This window comes from Mesoplodon bidens, assembly GCF_964165515.1.
Source record: "Mesoplodon bidens genome assembly, chromosome: 6".
Classification (NCBI taxonomy): domain Eukaryota; kingdom Metazoa; phylum Chordata; class Mammalia; order Artiodactyla; family Ziphiidae; genus Mesoplodon; species Mesoplodon bidens.
Genome location: NC_138162.1, coordinates 64,611,772 through 64,638,640, shown reverse-complemented (window position 1 = coordinate 64,638,640; position 26,869 = coordinate 64,611,772). Strand labels below are relative to the sequence as shown.

Here is a 26,869-nt window from a genome sequence, read left to right as displayed (position 1 = left end):
TGCCAGGCTCTGTGATAAGCACTTTAAACTCTATCTCAGTTCAATTTCCACACTTGCTCCTTTTTTTATTAATGACTGAATAAATACTTAAATTCTCTACCCCCTCCAATTCTCATTTGTGAAATGGAAATAATAATAGTAATACTGAACTCATAGATTTGAGGTGAACATTAAATAAGAACGTGCATATGAAGTGCTTAGGGTTCAATAAATGATTATTGGTAATGGCAGTACTTGTAGTACTAATAACAGTGTTAGTTGAAGTTCCAATTCCAACCAATCTAGTGACTGCAGGTCTTTCATCTAATGAACCTCTACTATAAAGTGGTGGGCTCTTCTCACCCCACCCTAGATATGTAAGATCCTACCAAGAAGTACATGAAAACCCTCACTTTCTGGAAAGACAGATGGGACCAACTTTACAAAGATCCTTATCTGTGGTGTTAGGAATTAAGACTCTAGCCCAGAGTGGGGAATTTTTGAAGGATTCCTGTTAGGAAATGGAATCAGACTGCTAGATGTCTTCCCATACTCCACTCCCTCTCTATAACCCATTTCCTAACCCTGCTGGTCTCTGGGTTTATAGCCTTTTAAATTGATATAGAAAAAGCTCTGAACCTAGGGGATGATAATAGGGTGTAATCAAACTTAAATGTCTACAATTTCTCAAGGAATCAACACTGATATCTTTCATGAGATAAAAGATAGGAAAACCACCATGTTTTAGATTAAACTATATGGGTCATATAGTTATGGATATCTCACCACTGAGATTCTAATTCCTTTAGTCTTAGTTTTAGTGTGCTTAGAAAAAACTTTCAAGGTTTTACATATACTCATGGAAGTTTTAGTGAAGAGTTGGGAGAATATGAATGAGAAGTTAAGCCAGAAAGGTGGACCTTATACTAGATAGCTAATGATAATTATTTTGCTGTATTGCCTAAAAAGACCTGGATTTAAATCTCACTACTCTAAGTCAAAATTCTAGCAGACTTTTTTTTTTTTTGGTAGAATTTGACAAGCTGATTCTATTTATGTGAAAATACAAAGGACCTAAAATAACTTTTTAAAGTTATTATAAACACTTATTATAAATAAATTATGGAAATCAAGAAGAAACTTGGTATTGCAAAAGACAGACATATAGATCAATGAGATGGACCAGAAATAGACACATAAATATATGGCTATGGATCTTTGGTAAGTGTTTATTCCCTTCATATATATATGTGTGTGTGTATATATATGTGTATATACATATATAATATATAATAAGTATATATTATACATAATAGGTAGAGATGCAATTTATTCTATGTCAATTATACCTTAATAAAGTAAAAATAAATAAATTACCGCCTTAACCTATAAACAGTAGTCTCGAAATTTTCAGAAATCAGTATTTCCACATCACAAAAAGAATCACAAACGAATAAGGAACAGTCAATGTAATCAGGAAAAGTTTTGAAAATAATGACTTCCATTACATGCAATTTTTGCTACTTCTAGAAAGCTACCTTACCTGTTTCCATATTCATGATCATGCAGACGCTAGGAACATTTTGGTACACTCACTAAACAAAAGCATAAAACAGCAAACAGGACTTCTCTATAATTCATTTGATTGGGAGAAGAGAACTCGATCCATCTAAGACTGGTATTCTAAATCAGTAATCATGTTAGAGCACTGCAATTCTCAGTCTGATACGTCCCTACAAAATTCATCATCAGACCACGCTACACGAGTTAGGAGTTCAGAACGTCTCCGAAACAGTCATATCTAGGGTGTAGTGTACCTACAGGGCAGAAGAAGCCCACCATAACTGTCTCTATGAAACACCCTACTTTTCCTGACTTAGGTCAGGTTCTGGGGCTGGGGATGTAACCTCAAGAACAAGTTACAATTGCTTTAGCCTACTGTAGGTCTAAGCCTCTATTTCATAAATCCTGAACACTGAGGAACACTGTCTCTGACCAGACATTGCCTTAGATACTGGGTTTACAAATGGAGTTATACAGTCCTCACCTGAAGGTGTTCAGAATCCACTAAGTGAAAAAGACAAGTAAATTGTGATATAGGTGCCATTATGGTAAAGCTGTACTACAGACAGGGTCTGGAGAAGTTTCACTGATAAGGTGTCAAGGGGGTACAGGCATTCTAGGCAGAAAAACAACACAAAGACATAAAGGCTAAGGCTGGATACAAGGTCCACGTGGGCAGTGGAAGGGCAAGGAGAGAACACACCATGAAGGGCTGTATTAGATGCCATGGAAAGATTAGGCTTAGCCTAGAGGGAACCTTTGACACAGATAAGGGAGGGGAATGAAATAATCAGACTTGCACATTCTGAAGATCACCAGATGTATCACAGGGATAAAGACCCAAGGCAAAAATACCAGTTACAGAGATTAGGAAAATTATTAAAATAATCTAGATGCTCTAGTTAAAAGGAGAGCATGTCAATATTTTTTAGAATAACACATTAAGATTCAGCACTTAAAAAAATATTTTGCCTTCCTCATCTGTTATAAGAGTAACTCCAGGGCCTCCCTGGTGGCGCAGTGGTTGAGAGTCCGCCTGCCGATGCAGGGGATACGGGTTCGTGCCCCGGTCCGGGAGGATCCCATATGCCGCAGAGCAGCTGGGCCCGTGAGCCATGGCCGCTGAGCCTGCGCATCCGGAGCCTGTGCTCCGCAACGGGAGAGGCCACAACAGTGAGAGGCCCACGTACCGCAAAAAAAAAAAAAAGAGTAACTCCATCAGTGGTCTTTCCTTGTCTCTCAACTCGTCTTTCTACATGCTCTCTCAAAAACTCATGGACACTCCATGGTTCACCAGTCAACATTATATAAAGCAATGTAATTCATGTGGGTTATTTCTAGATATCAATAAGGACATATTAAGTATAAAATAGTAGAATGCTTTAGTATGTCGTGATGTGAGAGGATCATCTTCTATTCCTTGCTTACTTATTTAGAAAACATTGCTCAGCTTGAAAGAATTCAATTCAGAAGATGACTACAATCCAAAATACTAAATTTTGAAACTAAAAATCCACTACACTTACAAAAGTGCCACAAAATAAACAATGGAGCCAGTATCTTACAATAAATCATGTCACTCGCCATTGGTATCTGTCAGTGGCCTCTGTACCTCTCCAGAAAAAGGGGCTCCACTGACACAGACTGCAGCTCGTTGAGAAATGCACAGGTAAACTCGTATCATTTGCCATGTGACTTCCTTGTGCCAGGGCTCCCTGGGGCCTCTTCCTTGATCTCCTGAGGTCTCTAAGCCCCAGACAAACCCTCCAAATCTCAATCTTAGCCCTGCATCCCAAACCCTTTTCTCCTGATGGCTCATAAGCATTTTTTAAAAACCATAAAAAAATTACAGCTTTATTGAGATATAACTCTCATACCCTTTTAAAGTGCACAATTCAGTGGTTTGCAGTATATTCAAAGAGTATTGTATCTATCTAATTCCAGATCATTTTCATCACCTTAAAAAGAAACGCCACACCCATTAGCAGTCACATATCCATTTCCCCCAACATCTCCAAACCGCTGCCTTTATGGATTTGCCTATTCCAGACATGTCATATCAATGGAACCATACAATGTATATATTTTTAAAATACATCATGTCACTGTTTGTTTCATGTCATTAACAAGTGCACATGATGATCTTAATGATGATAAGATCAAATCTGAAAGCCAAGTGGTTTTTCTGTGTTCTTCCTCCTGAATGCCTTGGGGAAATGAATACGCTCAGGTATGGAATAGGGGTGGGGAAGGGGATATCTCTATTGGCGTCAAGAATTAGAAATATTTCAGTGCAAACAGGAAAGTGTCCCTAGTTCTATTACATAAAATAAAATGAAAGAGGGCTTCCCTGGTGGTGCAGTGGTTGAGAGTCCGCCTGCCGATGCAGGGGACACGGGTTCGTGCCCCGGTCCGGAAGGATCCCACATGCCGCAGAGCGGCTGGGCCCGTGAGCCAAGGCCGCTGAGTCTGCGTGTCCGGAGCCTGTGCTCCGCAACGGGAGAGGCCACAACAGTGAGAGGCCCGCGTACCGCAAAAAAAAAAAAAAAAAAAAAAAAAAGAAAGAGTGCAAGGCCCCTGAAGACCAGCACACAAGTTAAAAGACCCCAAAAGACCCAAAGTTATAACAACTTTGAAAACCAAAACCTGATTTTTTTCTTAAATTCTCTGACCACCAATGATACTATTAGGTAAAAGCCAACATGTGTCAAATTACCACACAAAAGTACTTGCTTAAGTTACTTGACACCTTGATACTTTCTGATAGTTACAGAAAAAGAAAAAAGAAATGAGATTTTATTTTATTTTTATTATTATTTTTTTTTGCGGTACGCGGGCCTCTCACTGTTGTGGCCTCTCCCGTTGCGGAGCACAGGCTCCGGATGCGCAGGCTCAGCGGCCATGGCTCACGGGCCCAGCCACTCCGCGGCATATGGGATCCTCCCGGACCGGGGCACGAACCCGTATCCCCTGCATCGGCAGGCGGACTCTCAACCACTGCGCCACCAGGGAGGCCCCCCAAATTTTTTTTTTTTTTTTTTTTTTTTTTTTTTTTTTTTTTTTTTTTTTGGTACGTGGGCCTCTCACTGTTGTGGCCTCTCCCGTTGTGGAGCACAGGCTCCGGACGTGCAGGCTCAGCGGCCATGGCTCACGGGCCCAGCCGCTCCACGGCATGTGGGATCCTCCCGGACCGGGGCACGAACCCATGTCCCCTGCATCGGCAGGCGGACTCTCAACCACTGCGCCACCAGGGAAGCCAAGAAATGAGATTTTAGTTGATCTGCCTAGTAAGTTGAAAACGCATTTTTCAATCTTGTGAGGTAGAAACAGATTAAAATCTAAGTAGCTAGATATATATATGTATCGACTTAGCATTTTATTCTGCTTGCAATATACAGAATTGATCCCTCTTTCCAAGCATGATGCTCTCATATGCAAGGTAGGGTCCCCTGGGTGCCTTTGTATAGGACGATACTTCCAGCAAGCTTAGCTTCTGCAGAGTTCAGTGATTTTAACTAGCCTGGAGCAAGTCCACTCTCTCTGTGATATCGAACAATCCCAGCTTTCCAGCTGTGAGAAGGAAAATGCTTTGCATTATTAAATTGTAGCCATATGCTACAAAAGCCGACCCTGTAAATATGGAGAGGGAAAAGAATTTAAATTGAGAAGAAACTTCAGATGCAGGCGGTCATTGTAAAAGGAACCTGAGGTACTTTAGTGAAAGAACTACTCAGGGTAGCAGGCACAGCCATAACCTAACCTAGGCTAATTATGAGGGAGACCTCTTTTCACACGGGGACTCTAACCCTCCCTGTGGGGAACCTAGGCACTCAGCAAAAAAAGAAAAACACGTGACAGTGATGCCTTCCAAAATTTAACAAACTGCAACTTATTTAGCTGCGAGACCTCTTGAAAGTTTTCTGGAACTAGGTGCAAGTATAAATGAAGGGCCTACATCAATGTATTAAATTTTCACTTGGACTCTATGTTACCCCATGATGATGTCATTTCAGATACCACAAGATCATGCTATGCAGTTACAAAGTAAGGAAACAGGAAAAACAAAAGCTTGAATAACTAGCTATAGCCCAAGAACTAGTCATTTCTCTCACAGCTTTGTGAAAGGAGAGTATATCTTAGGTTTAAATTACACTTGTGACTGTGTACCAAGTGAGCCCCTGACCTGTGCAAATGTAAAGCACATGAACCTCAAAAAAGGTAATGGAAAACAAGATGGAGGCCACTGAACTCCAGCAACTGCAATAACCTGGCACTGAAGCCTCTTCCTTCATTACTGTCCTGATCCCACAGCCTCAGAAACTCAGCTGCCATCTCTCCCCAAGCTCATTCCCACTGAGGCAAGGGTCAGTCAAGAGTCCCCTCCATCTCCTCTCCTCACCCCCTGTCCACTGCCCCTTGTCCCGGCAGCCACAGCTATTAAAACTGCCCCCAGGGACTCAAGTGTGGTGCTCTCTGTGAATGCCAGGGGACCCAGACTCTGTCCTGCTAAGTCATCTCAACGAAAAGATTTCTCCTTTCTTTCTCTTTGTGGCATGCTCACCAACACTTAGGCCAAGCAGAGACAAGACCAAACTTTTCTCATTTTTCAGAAGGCGATGCACCACAATAAATTGTGTTATCTATCGGGGGCAGGGAAGGAGAGGCAAGGAGAAAGGTGCCAATAATGCAGTGGGATTACCACTGACTTCAGGTTTTGACCCATGAAAAAAATGAGTTTTAACCCACATTTGCCAATAACTAATTGGGACCTTGGGCAAATCACTTAACCTCTCTGCGCTGTTTTCATAAGTAAAGTAGAGAAGTTGGACTAGCCATCGATAAGCACTGACAACCTGATTTTTTTTTTTTGATTAATGTTTCCAAGCTTGTGTCAAACAAATACAGATACTGGATTACAGTAGTAAATTACTCATTTAGAAACTTTCTGTCTTGGGGGCGGAGGGGTATAAAATATAACATAAAGCAACAATCATAATACAGGTAGAGAGGCCCAACTCTGCCTGAGAGAATCCAGTAAGACAGATGGAAGAGTCTGGACATAACGGATGAACAAGAGTTTGTAGGGTGGCTACGGCAGTTCTGGCAGAGGAAAGAGCAGAGCACGTGGATGAAAGGGAAAGGAAGGAACCTAGTCTACTTGGTATCTGTTACTGAACAGCATTTAGGGCCATGACACAGAATATGGGTATATAAGGAGTGAACCATCAGTTTTCAAGAAAGTCAGATCCATGTTTTATGAAGTGTATTCCTACAGAGTCTTAGAAAAAGAAAGAGCAAGGAGAGAATAGAGATAAGGTTTTTGCACTACTGGAAGCAAGAAATCATGTTTAGGGCCCAAATAAGGGTCACGGGAACTGAGAAGTGGGGTGGATTTTAAAGAGCTTCCAAACGAAAAGATGAATGAATATGTGGAGGATCCTGAGAGAGAACTTATGAACTACTCTAGCCGAGGGTGTCTGGGGAGATTCCGGTGGCCCTGTAGAGATAAAGTCTGGTAGAAAAGAAAAGGAATTGAATTTTAGAGTTGTTACCCATGCGACCTATATGGAAACGTGTCCAAAAAGTTGGGCACGTGAAACATTAGGAGAGAGATCTGTTCCAAAGGTATGCATCTAGGAATAATAAGAGGTGAATGAACTTAAAAGTCACAGGGGGAACTGAAAACACACAGAAAACTAAAGGCAGAAATCTGGTTAATAAGTAACTGAAAGAAAACATTATGGTTCCTGGATTACCAGGAAAAGGCCCTGTTTTCAAGAGCACAGGCAACAAAAGCAAAAATAAACAAATGGGACTACATCAAACTAAAAGGTTTCTGCACAACAAAGGAAACAATCAACAGTGAAAAGGCAACCTATAGAACACGAGAAAACAGTTGCAAACCATAGGTCTGATAAAGGGCTAATCTCCAAAATATATAAGGAACTCCTACAACAATAGCAAAACAAAACAAAGACGACTAATAACCTGGTTTAAGATGGGCTAAGGACTTGAATAGCCTTTTCCTCAAAGAAGATATACAAATGGCCAACAGGTATATGAAAAAAGGCTCAACATCACTAATAATCAGGAAATGCAAATTAAAGTTAAAATAAGATGTCACTTCATACCTGTCAGGATGGCATTATCAAAAAACAAAAAAAGACAGTAAGTGCTGTGGAGAATGTAGAGAAACTGGAACCCTTGCAACACTGTTGGTAAATGCAAAATGGTGCAGCCACTATGAAACATAACATGGGTGTTCCTCAAAAAATTAAAAATAGAATTACCATATGATCCAGAAATCCCACATCTAGGTATGTATCGAAAAGAATTGAAACCAGGATCTCAAAGAGATATGTGCACTCCCATGTTCACTGCAGCGCTATTCATAATAGCGAAGATGTGGAAACAACCTGAATGTCCATCCACAGATGAATAGACAAAGAAAATATGGTATATTCATACAACAAAATACTGTTTAGCCTTTTTTTAAAGGAAATTTTGCTATATGCAACAACATGAATGAATCTTGAAGACATGATGCTAAGTGAAATAAACCAGTCACAGAAAAACAAATGCATGATTCCACCTATATGAGGTATCTAAAATAGTCAGTATCATAGAATCAGAGTAGAAGGGTGATTGCTAGGGACTGGGGCAAAGAGGAAATGGGGAATTGCTAATCAACAGGCAAAAAGTTTCCATTTGATCAAGATGAATAAGCTCTAGAGATCTGTTGTACAATACTGTAACTAGAACCACTTAAAATTTTCTTAAGAAGGCAGAGCTCATGTTAAGCGTTCTTGCCACAATCAAATTTTTTTTAAAAATTAAAGCAAGGGAAAAGTTTTCAGTAGAGCATGGTCAAGTGAACCAAATAAATGTTCAAGAATATGGAAGCAGGAATAGAATGGAAAGGAAACACTGGACTCAGGTCATAAAAAGTGAATTTAATGAGAATTATTTCAAGTGGGGACAGAAGTCCAACTGCAGGAGAAATTAAGTAGAAATTTTAGTCTTTTATATCATGTCATGAAAAAGAAAAGCAAGATGGGTCACTTGGTTGAAGGGGGTTGTTTGAATGAGGGACAAAATATGCATTACTTTTAAAGTAAGAAGTTGTCAGGACGAAGTTAATAGAATAAGGGAGATATACTGAGAGGACCAGGAAAAGTAAGGGACAGAGAACATTTTCAATGGAGAGAGACAAGTTGGTACCTTCAGAAAGAAGGAGCACTATGGAAAGGCAAGTAGGAAAAACATTTATATAATGTGAATACAAGAGACTAAGATATAAAGTGTTGCCAGGGGAAAAGCAATCTCAAAAGATACATTTGTACTCTTCCTCTTGTCATTATTAAAAACTATGTAACAAAATTTCATTCTGCATTTCCTGGCAGGCCAAATGGCTTACTTAGGAAAAAAAGGACTACCTTAAAACTAAAATTCTATTCCACCGTGAGACTTGAAAATATCTGTTTCTTTTGTCTCTTTTATATAACCTCTAACATCCTATTCCTATGCATCTTATGATCTGTAACTCTGTTTATGTCATCTAAAGTCTTTAGGGGAGTGCAGTGTAAAAATTCAACACATTTCTCTTGGGATTCACAACAAATGATACTTCCTGCAGAAAGTCTTCTTGATCAACCCATCTGGAAGAGAAAGGAGGATGAAAGAGCCCTCCCTTTTACCTTTTCCCAAGCACCTGCTACTTGCCAGGTATGCTCTCCCATCTAACGTTTACAACTGGCATGGGTATAATTGACTGTGCTGAGTTCCAGAGAAGGGGGCTGATTTGGCCACGCTCCTCATGGCCCTCATGATCATTGTAAAACTTAGAACCTTGATTCGGGGGAAATTTTTAATTCTAACGTTCATATTCGTTGCACTTCACCACACTCCTTACAATGGCTGGAAGCAGTATTTCACCACTTTGAACTCCCATGACACTGGAGTGGTAGCACTAAGTAATATTTGGTTTTCACAATATGTATAGAATATTGTATGTACTTATGGGCTGAAACTTTGGGGAGAGCAAGGTTTATGTGTAATTCACTTTTCAATCTTCCACAGCATTTAGTCTAATGCCATGCACAAAATAGATGCCCATTAAACATCTGTGGCTGAAAAATCTACCTACAGACAGCTCTTTCAGGGCTGTTTATTGTTCTTGGCGTGGAATGGTGGAGGACAAATGGCTGTCTCTACTCATATAGAGCTGAATCAATCCACGCCCTGTCTCCTGGAATGTAGTATTTAATTCTGAGCTCAGCAACCAGTTGGCACTCAATTAGTAGTATTCATGGTCTAACAGGGTGGATAATTGGGGCGATATAGATAAATCTGCTTCTTTCATGTCCTTATAAAATATTCCTAAATTGTCTTTCTTTTTCCCCCAAAACTAATATTACAAGTGATCACACTGGACCCATTCTAGAGGCTGGGCATGGTGCCAACTGCGATGTAGATCAACTTTTGAGGAGTGAGTTATACATGAGCACCCATAATGCAACCTGCAAAAATAAGTAGCTGAGGACTATTGCCTTCTGGACCTTTTAAGATTAATCTGCTAACAAAACTCATTACCTATCCTCTCCTCCTTTACTCTGAGTTCCATCCTAAATTTGAACATTTAAGAGCTTTACTAATGTGATGTCTTCAAAAAAGTTAGAGGATAAAGAAGAAAAATGTCTCTGAAACAAAATCTATTAGGAAAAAAAAAATCCTTTGATTTTTGTACTGACTCACATGGACTTCATTCTCAAATTACTTAAAAGCTTTACCTATTGTGTTGGCCCAAAAGTTTGTTTGGCTTTTTCCATAACATCTTATGAAAAACCCAAATGAACTTTTGGGCCAACACAGTATGATGTCAGGACTTACCACAGTTAACCTGTCTTTTACTGTATTTCTATTTATACTTTTATGAATAGAAAGCCTGTTTATAGTCTGTTGCATATTTTAAAGAGCCGAAGTTTAGAATCAAGTATCATGAAATAGTGCATTACCCCCCATAAAAAAAGTTGGTTCTGGTGGATATGATAAATAAGGATATGAGAATGAGTGGGCATGAACTTATTAACTGAGGAGTGAATGGACTGTTATAAAAAAAAAAAGTCAGAGTGAATTTTCCCCTTTCTTTGACCTTGAACACTATATTCTAAGATAAAACGTGCTCTATGAGGTTATGCAGGGCCTATGCAAATATATCTGCCTTCATACGCAAATAGCAAAGGAAAATGTTGTATTATTTCTGTAACTATTAGAGAGTACTGTTTGTCCCAAATGCTAAATTTTGACAAAAACAAAGTGAAAAGTCAAACAAACGTAGGCCCTAGTGATCCCTGCAGATGATAACTACAACTGCAGATGCTAGTTTCCTTGATAATTATTTGGTTGGTTTTCATTAGTTTCACGACAACCCTTTGGTAGCTTCAATCTCAGTATCTATAAAGTAGAGTAGTGGAGAAATCAACCTCAAAATTTGTTTGATTTAAAAATTTTCTTAAATGCAAGACCAGCATATTATTATAGTTAATAGATACTATTATGGGTCAAAGGAGAAATCAAAAGAGAAATAAAAAAATATCTTGAGGCTTCCCTGGTGGCGCAGTGGTTGAGAGTCCACCTGCCGATGCAGGGGACACGGGTTCGTGCCCCGGTCCGGGAAGATCCCACATGCCGCGGAGCGGCTGGGCCCGTGGGCCATGGCCGCTGAGCCTGCGCGTCCGGAGCCTGTGCTCCGCAACAGGAGAGGCCACAGCAATGAGAGGCCCGCGTACCGCAAAAAAAAAAAAAAAAAATATCTTGATACAAATGAAAATGGAAATGGAACACACCAAACCTTATGGGATGCAGCAAAAGCAGTTCTAAGAGGAAAGTTATTGTGACAAAAGTCTACCTCAAGAAATAAGAAAAATCTAAAATAAATAACCTAAATATATACTCAAGGAACTAGAAAAAACAACAACCAAAGCCCAAAGTTAGTAGAAGGAAGAAAAAACAAAGATTAGGGCAGAAATAAATGAAATAGAGACCAAAATGATAATAGAAAAGATCAATAAAATTAAGAGCTGGTTCTCTGAAAAGATAAACAAAATTGATAAACTTTTATTTAGACTCACCAAGAAAAAAAGACAGATGCCTTAAATAAATAAAATCAGAAATGGAAGAGGAGACATTACACCTGATACCACACAAAGTATCACAAGAGATTACAATGAACAATTATACACTAGCAAATTGAACAACCTAGAAGAAATGGACAAATTCCTAGAAACATACAACCTACCAAGAGTGAATTGTGGTGAAATAGAAATTCTGAACAGACCAATTACTAGTAAGGATATTTAATCAGTAATCCAAAACCTCCCAAAGAAACAAAAGTCCAGGACCAGACCGCTTCACCAGTGAAATTTTTTTGGACATATATTTCATTGTTTAGAAATTTCTAACAGAGCTTCCCTGGTGACGCAGTGGTTAAGAATCTGCCTGCCAATGCAGGAGACACGGGTTCAAGCCCTGGTGCAGGAGGATCCTACATGCCACAGAGCAACGAAGTCCGTGTGCCACAACTACTGAGCCTGCACTCTTCAGCCCGCGAGCCACAACTACTGAAGCCCACACGCCTAAAGCCCGTGCTCTGCAACAAGAGAAGCCACCGCAATGAGAAGCCCACGTGCAGCAATGAAGACCCAATGCAGCCAAAAATTAATTAATTAATTAATTAATTAAAAAAAAAGAAATTTCTAACAGAGCATCATTAAGTACCTTTGTCAGGAGATGCCTACAAGAACCTAGATTGGAAAATAGGGACAGGAAAGACTGTCAGCTCTTCTTGCAAATCCACACAACATTGGGACAATCAGCCCAGCTTTTAGGTGCAAGGTGATGGATCACCCAAGGTACAGCCCAGCATCCCCCATGTGCAGATCTAGATGAACAGCAGGAAACTTCACAGGTGTAGATTTCAAGTGCAACCCCAAATGATGAATGACTTTCTTTGGTAGTACCCAAACAAGACACCAGAATAGAATCTGTAGAAAATCAAATCTATCATGATCAGCATTCCTACCTGAATGCAGTTAAGCTACCAAACATTCAAAGAAGAATCAATACAATCCTTCTCAAACTCTTCTAAAAATATCAAAAGCATGTCCAAAGTCATGTTATGAGGTTAGCATTACCTTGGTACCAAAATCAGATAAGGATGTCACAGGAACAGCAATAACAACAAAAATTATGGGCCAATATCCCTCATGTACATAGATGCAAAAATCCTCAACAAAATATCAGCAAAGCAAATTCAACAATACATTAAGAGGATCATATATCATGATCAAGTAGGATTTATTCCAGTGGTGCAAGGATGGTTCAATAACCACAAATGATATACCACATTAAAGAATGAAGCATAAAAATTATTTGATCATCTCAATAGATGCAAAAAAAAATTGACAAACTTCAACATCCATTCATGATGAAAACTCTCAGCAAAGTGGGTACAGAGAAAATGTACCTCAACATAATAAAGACCATATATGCAATCCCACAGCTAACATCACACTCAATGGAAAAGCTGAAATCTTTTCCTCCAAGATCATGAACTAGACAAGGATTCCCACTCTCTCCAGTTTCATTCAGCATAGTATTGGAAGTCCTAGCCAGAGCAATTAGGAAAAGAAGAAAAAAAAAAGAAATAAAAGGCATCCAAACTGTAAAGGAAGAAGCAAAACTGGCACTATTTGTGGATAACATGATATTTTATATAGAAAACCCTAAAACTCCATCAGAAAACTGTTAGAACTAATAAGTTACAGGACATAAAATCAATACTCAAAACTCTGTTGCATTTCCATACATTAATAATGACCTAAAAGATAAATAAATTAAGAAATAAGAAAACAATCACATTTATAATTACATCAAAAAGAATAAAATACCTAGGAATAAATTTAACTAAGGAGTTGAAAGAACTGTATATTGAAAACTACAAGACATTAATGAAAGAAATTGAAGAAGACACAAATTAATGGCAAGATATTCTATGTTCATGGATTATGATAATTAATATTGTTAAAATGTCCATACCACCCAAAGCAATATACAGATTCAATGCAATCCTTATCAAAACTCCAATGGCATTTTCCACAGAAATAGAAGTTATAAAATTTATATGGAACAAAAAGAGATCCCTAATAGCCAAAGCAGTCTTGAGAAAGAAGAACAAAGCAGGAGGCATCTCTTCCTGATTTCAAACTATATTACAAAGCTATAGTAATTAAAAGAGTGTGGTATTAGCATAACACAGACATACAGATCAATGGAACAGAATAGAGAGCCCAGAAATAAACCCACACATATATGGTCAATTAGTTTTTAACAAAGGAGCCAAGAATATACAATGGGAAAAGGACAGTCTCTTCAATAAATGGTGTTGGAAAAATTGGAGAGCAGCCAGATGCAAAAAACTGAAACTGGACCACTATCTTATTGTACTCAAAAATTAACTCCAAATGGATTAAAGACTTGAATGTAAAATCTGAAACCATAAACCTTCTAGAAGAAACCTAGTAAGCTCCTTGACATAGACCTTGGTAATGATTTTTTAAAATCTGACACCAAAAGCAACAACAACAAAAGAAAAATAAACAAGTGGGACTACATCAAACTAAAAAGCTCTGCATAACAAAGGAAACTATCAACAGAATGAAAAGGCAACTTACTGAATGGGAGAAAATATTTGTAAATCATATATCAGATAAGGAGCTAATATCAAAAATACATAAAGAACTCATACAACTCAATAGCAAAAAGTCAAGCAATCTGATTTTAAAAATGGGCAGATCTGAATAGATGTTTTCCAAAGAAGACATACAGATGGCCAATGCAGGTATATAAAAATATGCTCTACATCATTACTCACCAGGGAAATGCAAATTGAAACCACAGTGAGCTATCACTTCACACTTGTTAGAATGGCTATTATCAAAAAGACTAGAAATAACAAATGTTGGAGAGGATACGGAGAAAAGGAAACCCTTGTGCTCTGTTGGTGGGAATGTAAATTGCTACAGCCACTATGGAAAAGAGAATGGATGTTACTCAAAAAATTAAAAATAGAACTAGCATATGATCCACAGATTCCATGTCTGAGTATTTATCCAAAGAAAATGAAAACACAAATTCGAAAAGATATATGCACCCCCATGTTCTTTACAGCATTATTTACAATAGCCAAGACATGGAAACAACCTAAGTGTTCATTGATGGGTAAATGGATAAAGGAATTGTGGTATGTATGTGGTACATACATACAATGGAATATTATTCAGCCACAAAAAAGAACAAAATCTTGGGCTTCCCTGGTGGCGCAGTGGTTGAGAGTCCGCCTGCCGATGCAGGGGACACGGGTTCGTGCCCCGGTCCGGGAAGATCCCACATGCCGCGGAGAGGCTGGGCCCGTGAGCCATGGCCGCTGAGCCTGCGCGTCCGGAGCCTGTGCTCCGCAACAGGAGAGGCCACAGCAGTGAGAGGCCCGCATACCGCAAAAAAAAAAAAAAAAAAAAAGAACAAAATCTTGCCATTTGTGACAACATGGATGGACCTTGAGGGCATTATACTAAAGTGAAATAAGTTAGAGAAAGGCAAATATTGTATGATCTCTCTTATATATGGAATATATATAAATATAAATTAAAATAATATCTTAAATGCAAGATGAGCATATTGCTATAGTTGATACACCTTATTTAACTTATTCAATTATTTATGTAATTCCATTTTTGTTCCAGGTAGGATATAAGGTGGCTTATTTGACATTTACCCAATATATGATCTTAATGGTTCCCGGAGATTTTGCCCAACTACACACAAAAGCTGCCCCACAAAACAGCACAAGCATCCTACAAATTTTGCAAAAAAGAAAAGTAGGATAAGTCCATGTCATTCTAGGTCAGAAAGCTCTAGTTAATGATACTTGGAATGCTTCAGAAGTTTTCATCACAGAATTTGCAAAAAGTGTCCTAAGATTCAATGTTTCTTTGTTATATTTCCAGCCAAGAGAGAGCTCCCCACAACCCTACAGTCTTCCTGAACTCCAAGATGAGGCATCCACTTCTAGCTGACTTAGAGGCAAAATCCAACTTCTAGATTGCCTTGTTTTCCTTGGATATCAACCACTCCAGCATTAGGCAACTGATTAAGATTGGGAAGTCTAAAAGTTTATAGCAGAAGGAATGTAGAGACACAAAATAATATAGCAAGTCAAAGTTCATTTCAAAAGATTATAATCCAATCACACACATCTTCTAAAAGCGAAAGTAGAGGTTTTAATCGTTGTAAATAAAATTAGGTCTGTGTCTAAGTTCTTAAATTAATGGTTTGCTCTCCTTTGGTCCACAACAGTTGTATGCTATAGTTGAAAGAGGACTCTTGCAGCTCTACTGCTTAGAAGGGATTAATTTACTGTTCAGAAAGAAGTATCTAGATATAAACATATAACTTTTGACCCCAACATAAATAAGAGAAATGTGCATCATACAAAAAATGAAGTAGCCTACTGCTTCTTGACCAAAATAACAATGTCATGTCCTTGGACAAAGTCAGACTTTTTGGGCACCTTAGCCCAGAAAAGAGTATGGTGCCCATCCCCACTATGTAACAAAGAATAAATACAAAAAATTAAATCACGAAATAGTATAAGGAAATACTGCAAAGACTATTTAAGTGCTTTTAAAATAGTAAAAAAAAAACCTACTTAAGCGCTTTTAAAAATAAGTAGCAAATATTCTTCCTCCCCAAAAATGTGTCTCTTTTGTTCAAATGCATGTGATTAGCTTGCTAAACTAAGTACAAATCCCAATCAGGAAACACAAATTAAAAACTAAAGGCCTATCTGTAGACTCCATACTACAGTCTGAAGAGCCTAAAGGTCACCCTTCAGAAGTTCTTCTGAATCAGATAGTCATGTCTGATGCTGGAGAAAACCCAAGCCAGAGGGATGCCCAGTTTGTGGGAGACCCATGCATCTGTACTTATAGAATGACGGGATGTGATCCCACCTTCATGTCAACAGTGGTAAACAGATTTCAAAGGGCCTTTACCTCCAAAAGGGCTTGAATTTTTGCCATCTCTTCCCAAGCTGTTATGAAATAAACACAGAAGGAGATGGTGGCAATGTCCAAGGGTTGCACATCTCCCAGTGGGAAACTACCAGTGACAAGAAAGAGCTGGAACTCAAGGCAATCTTTTTCAGAAGTTTACTTTCTCTTTGTTATAACAATACAAACAGCAAAGTGATTCGACTGTTTCATTGCTCATGGTAGTAGATTGAATTTGCCCGTAAATGTATCATGCCTTCTCGATACAATAAATTTAAACTTCAGAGATTTCACATTTCAGCCAAAGCCAGAAAACAGAGATGAAAAGAGGCTCCAAGAGATAAATTATGCTCTAAAAATATCAAACATGCTTATACTTATGAAAAGAGCTTTTAATAATAAGTATAATTTACCCCAATTGACTGCAAAACAAAAACCTTAATAAGTTATGATTTTTCACATTTCCAGTTAGATACTATTCAATATTTCTAGTGGTTTGATTTATGTCAAGGTATTACAGAACAAACTCTTACTTCCATCAAACAGAATTCCTTCATAATATCTAAGGTTAAGTCCATAATATAATGATACACAAAGCATGTTAAAACGATGGAATGCTTCTGAATCATCAAAGAAAATTCTAATTTTATTGACTTAATTTTGATATTTTATGTTTTATTATATTCTATCTCTGAAAAACTGGTAACCAATGTACAATTTACATATACATAATATTCAACTAATCATATATACATTTACCTACAACGTTCCAGTTTTCAGACATAGTTCACAAAAAGTTTGATTTCCAAGGAAAATTTAAAAGGGAAAAAAATAGAGATGCTTTATCTTGATTGTTTCTGCTAGCCATATTATATGTAAACAGATAAATTAATAGGTGCTACACTGAATGTAGTAAAGAAAATTTAACCAAGCTTCTCAACAAATATTGAAAAATCATATTCTGTCATTATATAACTATTCAGAGATTATTCATTCAGCTCAAGTAGAGAACATTTTAAGTGAGTATGGTTCTTTCTGTACATGTTCAGAAATGCATTTCAAACAATAACAGCTTTATTAATTTCAAACCAAGCTGTCATTCAAATGCAAAGAGCATATCCTTTGTTTAGTCTGACTTAACAATGCTTATCAACTCTTTTTCTAGTAAAGGTCCCCCTCCCTGCCAGTTCTTTGTAAAATGAGTGAAGAAGCTTTTAAAAAATGTTTGGATACAATTCACTTTTGGTTATCATGCTACACAGAGAAAACGTTAATAATTAAAAAGAAGAAATTTTAGTAAAGTTGAAGACATTACAAGCTAATAAATTTTCTCAACTTCAGAAAATTTCTGACAAATTTTATTATATTCTAAATAGCTCACTTTCTTGGCCCCATCCACACAAAAAATAAAATAATCAATTTAACTGGAAGTTACATTTAAAATTTTTCAGTTTTTTCAATGTTTTGCTACCAATTTGTAGTCATATTAAATGATTTTTATGAAAGTAAAGAAAAATCAATTTAGTAAACATTTTATGTCTATACTTAATTAGAATTGTTTTTATCTTTGAAGGATATACTACTTTTGTCATACCATCTGATTTTGTACAATACAGAATAAGTTAATATGCAGTTGGAAAAATTTTTTCGAAGATAAAAATTGAGAACAAAATATAGGCAAGACTCAGAAAGAAAAAAATATATTCTGTTTTGACTTTGCATTTTTACTTACATATTTACTTGTTATATCTTTCTAATATCATTTTAAAGCAAGAATGCTCTGTCATATTTTCTTGTAGTTTTGAGGGTTCTTCAGCCTCACATTAGCAAAGTATTATGACAGGAAGATCAAGCAATTAAGGACCTAAAACTAAGTCTACCTGTGGAAACTTTTATCATTACCTTTTATAAATTTGGGGGTCTATTTTCAATGAAAAGCCAAATGAGATCATTTTGGAGGTGGAGGTTATATGTGGTTAGTTTGAATTTTTTTACCTGTTTGTTTTGTTTTTGTTAGGTTATTCTTATGGCATTCTTTTACTAAAGTCACAGATATAATTAAAATTTTTATGAGATTAAAATATTAGAAATTCTTCTTTGCACTAGTTTTTATCTCATGAGAAAAGATACTACTCCTAAGTCAACGTCAAAATTCTATATCTTCAGCTTTAGGAAAAACAAAACCATGAAGACAGTATGGTTTCTTATAAAAGCCATTTTCAGATCTGGAACAACTTCTGAAAATAAAGAGAGTATTCGACATACATTACACTACAGGAAAAGTCTTACTTTCATTATTTCCTGATTCTGGGAATCCCATTAAAAACATTATGGAATAAAAACTCATTTGTAAAAATCCTGCATGAAGACATAACCACTACCACCACAACCTACTTTTTAAAGTAATGAGATTTGATAAACTATAATAAGAGCATGAAAAATTATACTTTTTCTTGTGCATTTTAAAAGAAAGATTAGGTTTTTTGGCTTTTCAAACAACAGTGACTTTTAGCACCTGAAAGATATACAACTATAAAATACATGCATATTCATTTTCAAAGAAACACCAACAAAAAGTAAAACATTAGTGATTAGGTACATACTGATGACGCCAATGTGGAAGTATGTGCCACTGTGAAGGGCCTAAAAAGAATCACATCTTGTCCTGATCATACCTGCCTGCCAGAACAAAATAGGCAGCTGACCAATTACGGGGTGTTTATCTATACAGTGGTACCTTTGTTCTCCAACAATGTCAGATTGCAAACGTCCTGGAACACATATTTACCTGGAGGATTCTTGGCAGGATCATTGTGGCTTGGACTTCCTGATTGTCCAGAATCTGTAAAGAAATCACAGAAAATGTTTTCTTTTTAATTTGTTTTGAAAGAATTTCACAATCCTCAGAAGGACTTAAAAAAAATTTTTTTAACGTAGAACAATGAAGTCGAGTGTTTGAATAAAGTATACTTTCCTAAGCCTTTCAGGAGCAATGTTTTATTTATTAAACTAGAAGAACATCTATATATATATATATATTTTTTTTTTCAAGAGGAAAAAAGTAGCGATCTCTAATATTTGTGGGGTAGGGTAAGGCTTTTTTAAAACAAAAGGTCTGGCGACGAAGCCACTGAAAGTGGTTTGAAGGTTGGGCCTGTCAGGAGCAGTAGCAAATAAAGCAGATACATTCCCTAAAAATGCAACCTGAGTGTAATTAAACATGCTTTTTTAAAAAACCTGAAAATGTTTTTATTCAATGAGTAAAAATACATAGAAACTAGAGTCCGTTTTTCCAGGATTTCAATCGCATACACACATATCCACTCCAATAATTCCCCAACCTACTGGATCCAGGCCCAGATTTGACTGCATCCCATGATAGCAATCGATTTGCAAACACCAAGAAAGGCATAAATTACTAGGTAGAAACCAACACGGCTTTGTGGAGAGCAAATTGTTGGATCAATTTAATTTCCATCTGTGATAGACGGACAGACTTGGCAGATAAGGAGGAAGAGATCAATGCAGAACATCTGAATTTCCTATCCCCCATTGTTCTTCATCGATGCTACAGAAAGGGACATGGAAGCTACAGTACTGTTAAAATGCCTTTTCTAACTAACCTGACACTGTTGTGTTTTGCTCACTCCCCTTTCCTCCATGTCCCTTCTGCATTTATCTGTGTCATTTGCGCCATATTATTATACACTTACTTGCAAGTTGCTTTGTAATCTTCTTTTATTGGTTCTAGTATTTAAGTTTTGTCTCCCCAACTGAACTGCATGCTCCTAAGCAGAGGCAGAGATTCTGTCTACTTCTTTTGTGTTTTCCTCAGTGTGCTGTTCACGGCTGTGAATGCACTGGGCTGGATGGCTCAGATTCAGCAGCTTTCTTTGCTTGCCTAGAAAAGGCAATTTTGAACTTGATAGTGAATTTCAACAAAATTTCATAGGCGGCCACAGACAAGTCTCTTTCCTGAAACCTGGCCATTATACCCAAGACAGGGATCCAGTCTTATTTAAGCAGAAAAATCTTATGCTGGTTTTTTTCAGCAGGGTTATTCTGCTCTTCCACTGAAGTTATTAACATACTGCAATTGCTGCTTCTACTATTAACTGCAAGGACATTCTGTTAACTTCTTTCTGTATAAAACTTGGTTATTTATTTCTGCCCTTTGCCTCATGCCTGCTAACTAGATTTAATACTGAGATCAGAACTGTGCCCCTTCATACCATTTCCTTGTCTTTTTTCTTTTTCTTTTCTTTCCTTTTTTTTTTTTTGCCCTAGAACAATTTTTATAAAATCTCAGTAAATATATTTAATGATTCCCACATTATCCTCCAATTTATTTCTTATTTCCCCAAATGGAAAAGAAACCAGTCAGGACTACTCCTGCAATCTGAGTTCTGGCTAGAGTCTTCTGCAGATAGTCGAAGAGAGTTAGGTACTCTCCAAAAGGTTTGTCTCATCTCCCATGAATTGTATTAGTTTTTCTGGAATTGAGGCAAGACTCAGTGACATAACTTAGGAGATCAATCTTTCTCTTGCTTTATTCCCATAAAAGATGGCCCAATACTGGCTACTTTCCAGGCATGGAGTATGACAGTTACATAAAAAGAGAAAAATTATATGATTTTGCTATAGCCTCAGCTGTTTTTGCCGTGAGTTCCTCTGACAAATGTCCCCCACAATTGACATGACATTCCAGCTTAATCTCTCAAGTGACTCTAACACTGTGAGAAGTTCCTATTTATGCAGTATGTACCCACTGACCAGAGCCTCCCCATATTTTACTTTTCCCTGTAAAGCTACTTCACATTTATGGAGGTCTAGATATTGATCCCGCATGGTGGCTAATGACACCTTCACGATGACACAACATGAGGTAAATTAGAGTTGCCATCAGGGAGTAGGAGCTGTACACTCTAGGTGAGCCTTAGTATTTTTAGTTAAATCAACTTCAAAACAGAACCACAAAATTCTTTCCCAACATCTTGTGGCTGAAATTTGGATCCAGTAAAGAAAAATGTCTCTTCCATTCCTGAGAAAGTATTCATTTAGAACAATGACACCCCATTACCACAACATCCCATTTGGAAAACCCTATTTTTTTTCTGCTTCAAATTACCCTTTTCCCCTATTCCCAACAACTGCAGACCAACTTCTTCAAATGAAAAAAAAAATGTAATTTCTGAAAAATAACCCACAAACATGTGAGGGAAAGCTAAAGGAGACCCTAAACTTGAGGCATACACTTGCTTTTAATAATAATAATTCCACTTTCTAAAATAATCCGGCATTTACTGGCACACATGACAGATTTCCCCTCATAGTCCAACGTCTGTGCCCTCTTATGCAGTAAAACAGCATAAACTGGATCCCCAAAACACAGAAGAGGCCCCCTCAAGGAACGAGCAAAAGCACACTTACTTTTCCAACTGTAAATTCTAACACTCTAATCTACTTTTAACTCTTATGTCACCTTATATCGGTCACTTAATTCCAACTGCTGGAAAAGGAAGTAACCAGGGAGTCACAGTTGGCAGAGAAACCAAGAATGAACTGTTATTGTGGTGAACTTCAGAGAAAGAATTACTTAGACCACATCTAAAACCCTTCCAATTCACCACCTAGGTCAAATTACTCTATACCCAAAGGTTTTCTTTAACTGCTTCCATCATTTGCTCAAGTCGTGTGTGTGTGTGTGTGTGTGTGTGTGTGTGTGTGTGTGTGTGTGTGTGTGTGTGTGTGTACCTCATACGTTACAGCGAATCCCGGCTCTGTCTCTCACTAGTAATGTGACCTTATACAAAATTACTTAACTCTTAGAGCCTTGGAGTCTTGATCTTTAACTGTAATACTACCTACCTTACAGAATCATTGCAAAGATTTTACTATATAAAACATCAAGTACTGGTCAGACACATCTTACACATCAATAAATGAAAGCTATTATTAAACAGAAAAGACACATTCAAAAAATGACTAATATTTTTAACGGACTAACTCTCAGGAAGAAAGGGAGAAAAGGGATATGACTAAATTTGTCCATCCCAGTGTAAGCATCTAAAATTGTCCATGGTGAATCAACTGAAGGTGGGCAAGTGTGTGCCCTCTTGAATTCCTCTGTAAGTGCTTTAGTTCCACCCTCCCCAAAAGGGAGGAAGGCATTGCTGCCATTTCGAGGCTCTCAGGGAGCTGTCATGCTCAAAAGGCAGGAGATACCAGCCAAGTGATGAAAATTACCTTCTAGAAGACTGAAGTCTTTGAAGGAGGAGGGTTGTAAGAATGGGACTGTGAGGTGCCCAGCACACACAGTCTTGAGGCTAGAAAGATTTTGATGCAGTGGAGAAAAAGGGAGGGGAAGGGGTCTTGAAGGCAGCAGACCTAAACCAGTCCTCTGTCATTCCCTCCACATTTTATTTCTTCTTCCTTGATCTCATTCTATAACTTCTACATTTCTTTGTCTGTCTCTTTCTGACCTGACTGGACGGAAAGTAGGATTGAAATACTTTGCATATTTCCCATCCTCTGTGTTTTAAAAGTGTGAATGAAACATATTATATTTCTTCTAGGAAAAAGAATAGTTAATGAGACCACTTCTAAATTAATGCTTTTTAAACTCAATCAATTCCTCCCTCCCCCAGGTTAAAGATTCTCCAGGAATAAGTAAAGGTTCTCATCCTTACATGATCCTTATTAACTTTCCTTCAATCTTTCCATCCACTCCTTTTTAAAAAGTAGCCAATCTTTCATGGCTCTTCTAATATCTAAACTTTACCTAAGGAGTAACCAAGTTTCTCTAATGACACAATTTTATGGAAGATCCTGAGATACTTAAGTGATCTAAATGGCTTGTACAAAGTTACATGGCAACTATTAAAACATGTGTTCTCTACATGGGCCACCCATTCAGACACACTGCCTCTTGAGTGGTTATGATGCAATCTTAAAATCATGCAAAGCCAAATGACCTTTCACTCAATTAAAGATTTCTGGGAACTTTATATTCCCCTAATCTCCCTCCTCCTTGCCACCATTTACCAATATATTCAAGACCTTCTTCAGAAATTAAAAAAAAAACCTTTAGCTATTCTTTTTAACTGAAGTTGGAAATAATTATTATTATCATTGAAGTCTATACACTAATTAATGCTTTAGAAAGAGGCCAACTCTAAAAAATTTAGTTTGGATTTTCATTGCTAAACCGAGGAAATTCTAATGTTCTACTGATAATCTAATGGAAGTCCAATAAAATGTTTGTTAAACATGTAAGATAATAAATAAATACTGACCTGTTAAATGTTTGTATTAAGTACTAACATTCTCGGGGGGAGGGATGTGGTGGGGGATGAACTCAATTAATTGATGTGGTTGGATCATCACAACTATGAAAGGTTTTTTGAAGGTCATTCATGTAAGTATCAATTAAATGAGAATAAGATTTATGAAGCACGTTCTGTATTCCAGTTACTAATGTTTGGAACATATTAGGTTCTCCATAAATGTGTATTAAATTTCCATTTAATTTACAATAATGAGCTTTATCATATTGTTTTAAAAAGAATATACTTTCTATGCTATCTAGAAGCTCAGAGCTTGCTCAGACAGAAATGTACAAATTTAAAAAATTACACTGTGATAGGTGCTATAAATGAGTACATAGCAAGAATAAATAATTAGTTCCTCCTATGATGGATGGGCAAGGGCATGTCATAAAAGATATCAGAGGGAGGTGACCTAAGGAACAGGGTCTTGAAAAATAAACAGATCCCACATCTTGCTAGTACATATTCCTCTTTACTAACAAGGCGATTTCTTCAAAACCTAAAACTGATTAAGCTTCTTCCCTGCTAAAACTCTTACATGAGTCCCAATACATACAGGAAAAAACTCCAAAATTTTAGGATGTCATTCAAGGCACTTTGATCTGGCCCCTACCAACACCTGGGTCATACATTAGCCTTTCAGTTCCATGTGTATCACCTCCATTTGATGCCCCTGAGTCTTTGCACGCAGTGTCCGTCTTTTTTCTCCCTTAAGTCCTCCATGTTGAGGTCATCCCTTTTAGATTCTGAACTATATGAGGGCAGGGATACTGCCCTACTTAGCCTTATGGCCATAATCTTTGGTATAGCACCTGACACACTTGTTTAAGTCAAATGAATAGAAAACAATTGGCCTATAAACTACGGAAGTGCACAAAGAAGAAAGACTAGAAAAAAAGGAAGAAAGACTAGGCATGCTGCCTCTGTGCAGAAACATCTAAAAATAAATGATACAAATGAACTTATTTATAAAACAGAAATAGACTCACAGACATAGAAAACAAACTATGGTTACCAAAGGGGAAAGGTGGGGGAGAGAGAAATTAGGAGTTTGGGATTAACAGATGCACACTACTATGTATAAAATAGATAACCAATGAGGACCTAGTGTATAGCACAGGGAACTATATTCAAAATCTTGTAATAACCTATAATGTAAAAGAATCTGAAAAAGAATATATACGTATATATATGTATAACTGAATCATTCTGCTGTATACCTGAAACACTGTAAATCAACTATACCTCAATTTTAAATAAATAAATAAATCCTTAAGAAATTATCCAGTGGAAAAGAAAATCAAGTAGACAAACTTTGGGCTTCCCTGGTGGCACAGTGGTTGAGAGTCCGCCTGCTGATGCAGGGGACATGGGTTTGTGTCCCGGTCCGGGAAGATCCCACATGCCGCAGAGCGGCTGGGCCCGTGAGCCATGGCCGCTGGGCCTGAGCGTCCGGAGCCTGTGCTCCGCAACAGGAGAGGCCACAGCAGTTTGAGGCCTGCGTACCGCAAAAAAAAAAAAAAGTAGACAAACTTGTGACAAGGAAAGGGGATAGAGACACAATTCCCAGGGTGGGTCTCCCAGCCTAATGTAAGGCTCAGTTCTGCTTCCCTTAATTTCTGAAGGACTATTTGGAAATGGGAGGGGGTAGATAAGAGGCACTATTTTGGGTCAGAAATGAAGGTTTGGCTCTCTCCTACAGAGGGAGGAGATGCTTGTCGGGGGAGGTCCAGGGAGCAGGCCACTAGTTTGCAAGCAAGAGGCCAAGAAGCTTTTGATGACCCTTATATATAAGCTGTCTTTCTACCCCAAAATTACACATTCCAGGAATTCATTTTCTTCTCTGATACCATGACTTGAGAGGCATGATTTTTATTTATATAAAAAAAAAATTTGAGAGGCATCATTTTTATTTATAATCATTCTGGTGAAAAGAAGGGATTGTACAAGGTAAACTGTCAGGTCCCTTCTGGCTCTAAAATTCTATGACTCTATAACAATATAGCTTTTATATCAAGGGATATCAGAAGAATAAATGAAACCCACACTGTAACCTGTTAACCTACAGATAGCCTCTTGCTAGAAGTAAAATTAGTCATCATGTGATAAAGGGCCCCTTTGTCATATTCCTTGGCTTTAAGCAGGTAAAGAAATAGCCCATTGTCAACTAAAGATACCATGAGAGTTTTCTAAAGGCTTAGAATAGTCCCCTTCTTTCTCTCCAAAACATTATTAACTACTGACATACTAAAATAGTATATTTTTACAAATTAAGTATATAGTATGTCAGAAAGAATCACTTAAGAAAGAGAAAAGCCAATGTAAGAAACAAAAACCTGAAGGAAGGGATACAAACCCACGCACTTTATAACAGGGAAACACAAAGTTAAGACAAAAACATCCACCTTTTTCAAGGAGAGAGGAGAAAACTATTCTTCTCAGACAAAACTCCCTCTCCGTCTGTGCAAAATCTTGCCTCCTTCTTGGCAGTTTACTTTCTACAAGGACTGATTTCCCTGGGAGTTATAGTGAGTTAGGTTTATGTAATCACAATTCTGATTACATAATTTGCCGTATTTTTTCTCCAGCACGTTAAAAATCTATATAGCTTCAGTTTTTTTTTTTTTTTTGCGTTACGTGGGCCTCTCACTGTTGTGGCCTCTCCCGTTGCGGAGCACAGGCTCCGGACGCGCAGGCTCAGCGGCCATGGCTCACGGGCCCAGCCGCTCCGCGGCATGTGGGATCTTCCCGGACCAGGACACGAACCCGCGTCCCCTGCATCGGCAGGCGGACTCTCAACCACTGCGCCACAAGGGAAGCCCAGCTTCAGTTTTAATGGAGGACTGTTTCATCAGTTGGGATGCCACAAAACTAAAGTTTTACAATACTTCC

General features: G+C 37.7%; 1 protein-coding gene across 6 annotated transcripts in view; it reads right to left on the bottom strand.

The window, feature by feature from the left end:
- Window positions 1-26,869, bottom strand: part of NFIB (nuclear factor I B) — a 231,333-nt gene that overhangs the window by 77,536 nt on the left and 126,928 nt on the right. For all 6 annotated transcript variants that reach the window (XM_081237547.1, XM_081237548.1, XM_081237549.1 and 3 more), the window contains exon 3: window positions 19,438-19,491. In XM_081237547.1, coding sequence (XP_081093673.1) covers window positions 19,438-19,491 — 54 coding nt within the window. The remainder of the gene's footprint in view (window positions 1-19,437; window positions 19,492-26,869) is intronic.